At 34.8% G+C, this 5,861-nt stretch overlaps 1 protein-coding gene across 4 annotated transcripts in view; it reads right to left on the bottom strand.

Annotated features, from left to right (window-relative positions):
* Window positions 1–707: 707 nt before the first annotated feature.
* CACNA2D3 (calcium voltage-gated channel auxiliary subunit alpha2delta 3) overlaps window positions 708–5,861 on the bottom strand; it is a 333,983-nt gene continuing 328,829 nt past the window's right edge. For all 4 annotated transcript variants that reach the window (XR_004308777.1, XM_015875440.2, XM_015875441.2 and 1 more), the window contains 3 exons: window positions 2,778–2,890; window positions 1,954–2,036; window positions 708–1,123 (listed from right to left, as the gene is read on the bottom strand). Coding sequence is in view for 3 of the 4 variants with exons in the window: in XM_015875440.2 (XP_015730926.1) it covers window positions 1,031–1,123; window positions 1,954–2,036; window positions 2,778–2,890 (289 nt within the window). In the remaining variant the exon portion in view is untranslated. The remainder of the gene's footprint in view (window positions 1,124–1,953; window positions 2,037–2,777; window positions 2,891–5,861) is intronic.

Raw genomic sequence — 5,861 nt, 5'->3', positions numbered from 1 at the left:
ATACGATGGGTAGAATAAATAGCAGTCTTTGTACAGGGCTTTTAAAGACACCAAGAACTTGTTGCCTTTATCTTCTTATTTCCCTTATGTAGAAGAATATAAGGCCTAGAATTAAGAAAGATTGGTCTTGATCTTTGCCCTGTGAGGGTAAGCCTCAATGGATTCACAGCAAAAACCATAACAGTTTCTGCTGACACAGACACACTGCAAGTCAAACTTGCTCTGCTTATGAATTTCCAGCAAGCCCTAGCTGGCTCACTTTCTGTACGGCAGAATACTAACAGAACAGTATCATCCTTTTATATACATTACAAATTGTAACAGATGAAAGTATTTAATTTTGCCATATGCAACCAAATCAAATGGTCTGATGTAAAGCTTGCCCAAGTTAGGGAAAAGGCTTTAATCGAGCTTTGGCTCACCCTCTAAATGTGACTAAGATGTTTTATAGCTATTTCCAGAAAGCAAAACTTCAGTATAAATCAATGCAGTGTATTACCTGCTCAGCTTCATGTATGCACATGTGTTTCCTTGACTTAATAAAAGCGATTCTGCCTTATTATAAAAGCTAACTCCACATTTTCTTTTCATTATCTTTCAGAAACAGGCTAAGAGCATAAGAAAAACATATTTGGCTTAGTTTATTCCCTTCCCATTATTAATTAATTGAACAAATATACTATTGGACTTAAAATGCACTCTGAAACTGTGATTTTAATATACTTTATTGAAAAAGTACACCATTTTAAATTATTTTCAATGGGACAAAGCAATGATCATCACTATCTACCAAGTCCTTTTTTGATGAATCATAACTATCATATGCCAAATTCACATCTGCATGACTAGCAAAGTAAAAAGATAAATCTTTTTTTTTTTTTCAACACATCTTTAAGAATTTATATCACCAACAGTTTAAAATCATGAAATGCTGATGCTCTGACTATATTTCATATCCTCTGTGTTGCACCATTTCTCAGTTCACAGTTTATCCATGTATTAGCATGCCAATTGAACACATCAGTCAATGTCACCTTGAGAATATTGTCAATAGCAGAGGAAGAAGAACAAAAGGAGGCTTAGCACTAAGACCTGGGACACCACCACATTCTCTTGCATTTTCCTGAAGAGGAAGAAAGAAAAGAAAACAAAAACAAAGCAAAAAATAAACATAAGCCAAGACTTCCAATTACAGCATATGAGAATTTATCAAACTGCAAAGGCAGAACAAGATTGATACAAACCACAAAAGCTGTGAAATGAATACACTCAGAAAGTAACACAGGTATTTTTCATCTCAACAAGTTGCAGACTAAAAGCAAACAGGATCAACAAGAATCATACACTGTCCTCCACACAACATTTTAGGTCTCACTCTACATTCCACTAAGGAACTGGAGGCACTAAAAAAATTACTCATGTAAAATGAGTGTCTTATTTAACCGTTATCATGTCCTATTCTCTATCAGATCTCCTTACTGTCCATCAGTGCTATGGTGAATATGGGGTAGTAAATATGTGTAGTGACCTGCCCCAATAATTACTATATGTAAATGTGATGAATATTCCATCACAGTTGGTATCATTTAGTTAGTTTCCAAAATAAAAACATTAACAGCCCAAAGTTCCCAGCCATCTCTAATGAGGAATCCTGTGGTGAGTGCACAGGTAAAATAAGCTCCCATATTCCAGGCTGCCAATTTGTGCTCACTCCTACCACATTCTACTACATGACATAAAACAGTCTACAAAAGCAACAAGACAAAACACTGTCTACAGGAATACTAAAAATTTTTCTGCTCTTTCAGTGTTACTTAGTAAAGAGTTCTGAGCATTCAAAATATTTTCTGATGAGTTTCATCTTATAAGACAGCTTTCCCAAGTGCCATTTTAAAAAGGAATAAAACTTCTACTAGAGACTAAAACAACAATAATAAAATAGTAGAAACTTACTTCAGGGTGAAATCCATGGCAAGATTCTGGGCGTCTTCTTATCTTCTGAGATTTTAAACGTTCACATTTAAGGGATTCATTATGTACCACATAGTTAAGGAGAGATCCTCTGAACACTGCATTTAAATATCCTGAATTCATTTGTCTGCTTTGAAATGCAACTCACTTTTCCTTTCATTCAAAGCTCTGACCTGAGGTTTGTAGTCAACACAAGAATAATAGTATAATTCTAATGTTTTCTCCTCAGTGATCCAAACAGCATCATTTACGCTAATGCTATTAACCTGTCTTTAAATAACACCTACAATAAAAACACACTATTTTTGATAAATTCCAATTAATTTGAGTAAACAAATCCTGAAGTATACAGAACAGCACAGAATAAAAAGTTCAACAGCTAAAAATCAACTGCTATCTTTAGTTTCCTTGATTTTTATATGTTTGGAAAGCAGGATTCTGAAATGATTTCAATGCTCCAGACCAGTCTTATAATGTCCATACAATCAGGACTTCCACTCTCAGAAGGAACTTACGTATTTAGTTCAAAACATGAAAGAAGTCTCACTACCTAAAAATAGAGACTGTGACCTTACAATACTTAAAAATGCATGTATGTTTGCTTAAATTTGATTGGCTGTCCTAAATAGCTAAACATGTGAACTCTCCTTGAAAATAAGTAAGAATGCATTCTTAGCTGGCTTAATTTCAACCAGCCCCAGCTGTGATGCATTCTTTGAAGTTCTTAAGTCACTTTATGTAAGAAGAAATTTTTCAGTGTTTACATCTTGAATCTCTTCTTGACAACTATGCAAATAAAAGGATATATCTTATTTCTATAGGAGCCATGGTAATTGGTGGGACAGAATCACAGAAGCATTCGTTATCTACTACCACCATGAAGAGATTGCTGCTTGGGATTTGCTGGATTACAAAGGACCTGCAAAATAAAAGAAAATAATTAATGGTGACATTTTCTATATTTTTTAGCAACAGGTTTTATTAAGGTATTTTGAGCTTGTCAGCAACACCTGTGTTTATATATTGTACTAAATCTCTAAACATTGTAGAAGAAGAGGATCTATGGCAATGCTTTGCTCAGCTGATAGAATATGCTAACACATTTTGAGATGCACCTAATTTCTAGTACACAGGCGGAATGGAACAGGCAGGTTTATTCTGCTGCTGTGTTAATGCCTGTCACCTTGAATTGGAACACAGCTGAGTTGCCAAGGAACTTATCTTCTTTCTCTTTCCTTTGATACTGAATCTTTTCTCCATAATTAATAACTAGCTAACTATTTATGATCTGGAACTTTCAAGTACATGTGAAACCAATCAGCAAAAATAAGCAGGTTCTTCTGCAGCCAGATGGTAATAGCACCAAGTCCCACCTATTGCATCTAGAATCACGTCAGGGGATTTATTCACTCTGGATCTTGCATGGCATGAAGCAACATGAATTGTTGAGACAGCTTTCATCTGGCCTCCTGAGAGTCATTTTATTTCTAGGCCAATAAAACAGAGATTAAACCTCAAAATCTTCATAAGTGGGGTGATTTATTTTAGAATAATGCCAATTATATAGTACAAATGTGGTGATAACTCAGCACTGTAATCAAATTAAAACAAAGTACGCAACTGAAAGAGGGAGAGAGTGAAATAAAGATATTGCTTGTAAGAAGGAAATCACCCAGTGGAGGCCAGGGAAGGAACCTGTGGGTACAGTTTAATGGTCCCCATATCTGCAATGAGCTGAATTCTTCAGCACTTACAAAGAGAAAAGAGGATGGTTGAAGGACCAAAGGGGCACTGTTTAACTCTTTGAAATTCAGAACACAAGAAATGCTTTAAGGTTCAGAGACAGGAGGGAGGGAAATATTTTCCACAGACATCTTCACGTAAAATACATAATTTTTTTACTAAAATAACTCCCTGTGTTTTGCAAAAATCACCTAAAATGAAACTGTGGAAGGGGTGGGGAATATTTGAACTTAGCTCGAAGAAAAAAAAAAAACAAAAAACAATAATTGGAAATCCTGCTATAAAATTGTTGCCAACAGAAAGATTAAACACTTCTCAGCATTTTTAAAACTTACTAAACCTCCATTAAAATTACACTTAGAGAGATCTGCAGTGTGTTAGCTTTATGTTTATACATGAAATATACATTTATGGCATAATGTAAAAGGTTGAACTTTATAAATGCACCTATGAAACAGCTGGAGCATGTAGCACGACTGACATCATTGTAATGGAGCATCTGTGGCTTTTGTGGATTTGTGTGTGGGAGAAATGGGGCCAATAAAAGGAAAGGAGGGAAAATTCTTAACAGGAAACAACCTCTGAATTGTAGTGAATGAATTTCTCAAAACTATTATGAATAATTGAAACTGCAAAAGACAGAAAAATCAAAACAAAACAACAATCAATCAAATCTAATTTGATTTTATTCCTAATCTCGTTCAATTTGGATGTTGTGCATTTAAAAATATTTAAAATATTTATTGAATCTTTTAAACTAACTCAGAAAATGACATGAAAGAAATAAAGAGCCATCACGGTTAACTGCTATATGATTTGCTCCTCTTAGAGCGCTTAGGAGTAACTACTGCTGTACAAAGGGTGTGACTGGCTCAAAGACAGAATCACAGAATTATCAAGGTTGGAAAAGACCTAGAAGATCATCTAGTCCAACCATTATCAATACTTCCAGGCTAAATCATATTCCTCAGCACCACATCCAAGTGTTTCTTGAACACTCCCATGGTCGGTAACTCCACCACCTCCCTGGGCAGTGCATTCCAATGCCTGATTACTCTTTCCAAAAAGTAATACTTTCTAATGTCCAGCCTGAATCTCCCCTGACGCAGCTTAAAACCATTCCTTCTAGATTAGGGAATCTAGAAGGAATCTAGAATCTCGAAGGATCTAAAGACCTTTTGTAACAACTTCATTTGTGGCCCCCAGGTAAATACTGAAGCATGTCAGGAAGCGTGCTCTATACAGCTAACCTGAATATTGCTATTTAATAAAAGGGGTAGACATTCCCCATTTTCACTCACTTGACCAGGGTGGCATAAGGGCTGTACAGTATAGGGTACATCTTCCACATAAAAGAGAGGAGAAAAAAATAAAAATGATATTGATATTCCTATCAATTCACAATCTGAAATGATAAGAAGAAAACACTGTAATTCAGAAGAAAGTTTTCTCTATAGGATTATGATGCTGAACAGATTACTACATGGGTTCTTTAACAACATGGTCAGAAGCTAAAAAGGTTAGTAAAAATTATATTCTACAGAAAATTTTGCTAGAAATAGTTGAGTGTATGCGTACAGATTTATTAAAATTAAAACTGAAGAGACTGCAAGGATTAAATTTATTAGTTGATGTAGAAAAAACATAAACCTTTCTAATTTTGAAACTGTAAAAGATAGATATCTACAATCTACACTGGTTCGTTTTACCAAAAATTGGATAATTTTCAAATCTATAGGCTATTATATTTTTATATCTATCTTTTGCATATCTATACGTATCTATAGTCCTATTACAGACATCTGTGGTAACTGCCAAAGAATATGTGTTTGTCATCTAAAGAACTATAAAAATATGAACCTTTTGGCTCCCTGAAATAATTTTTTTCCACTGCTCATAATAAAAGCTAAACAAATATTTTTCTGGAACATCTCCTGGACCGTGCTAGAGACAAATTCAAAAGAAAACTTTAACTTTCACAAGAAGTGAATGTTTTCCCTTTCACAACTATTGAATCTGATCTTTCAGTGAAGTTGAGATGCCAAATGCATGTTCTCACCAATCATTGACTGTGAGGTCACTGGCAAAGGATTTAGATATCACCAAGTGAAGACAGAGGACTGAATACGGAGATTGAGTTGAGCAAA

Source organism: Coturnix japonica, chromosome 12, assembly GCF_001577835.2.
Source record: "Coturnix japonica isolate 7356 chromosome 12, Coturnix japonica 2.1, whole genome shotgun sequence".
NCBI classification, from domain to species: Eukaryota; Metazoa; Chordata; class Aves; order Galliformes; family Phasianidae; genus Coturnix; species Coturnix japonica.
Note: the sequence above shows the minus strand (reverse complement) of the source record. Positions and strands in the feature narration are given on the sequence as shown.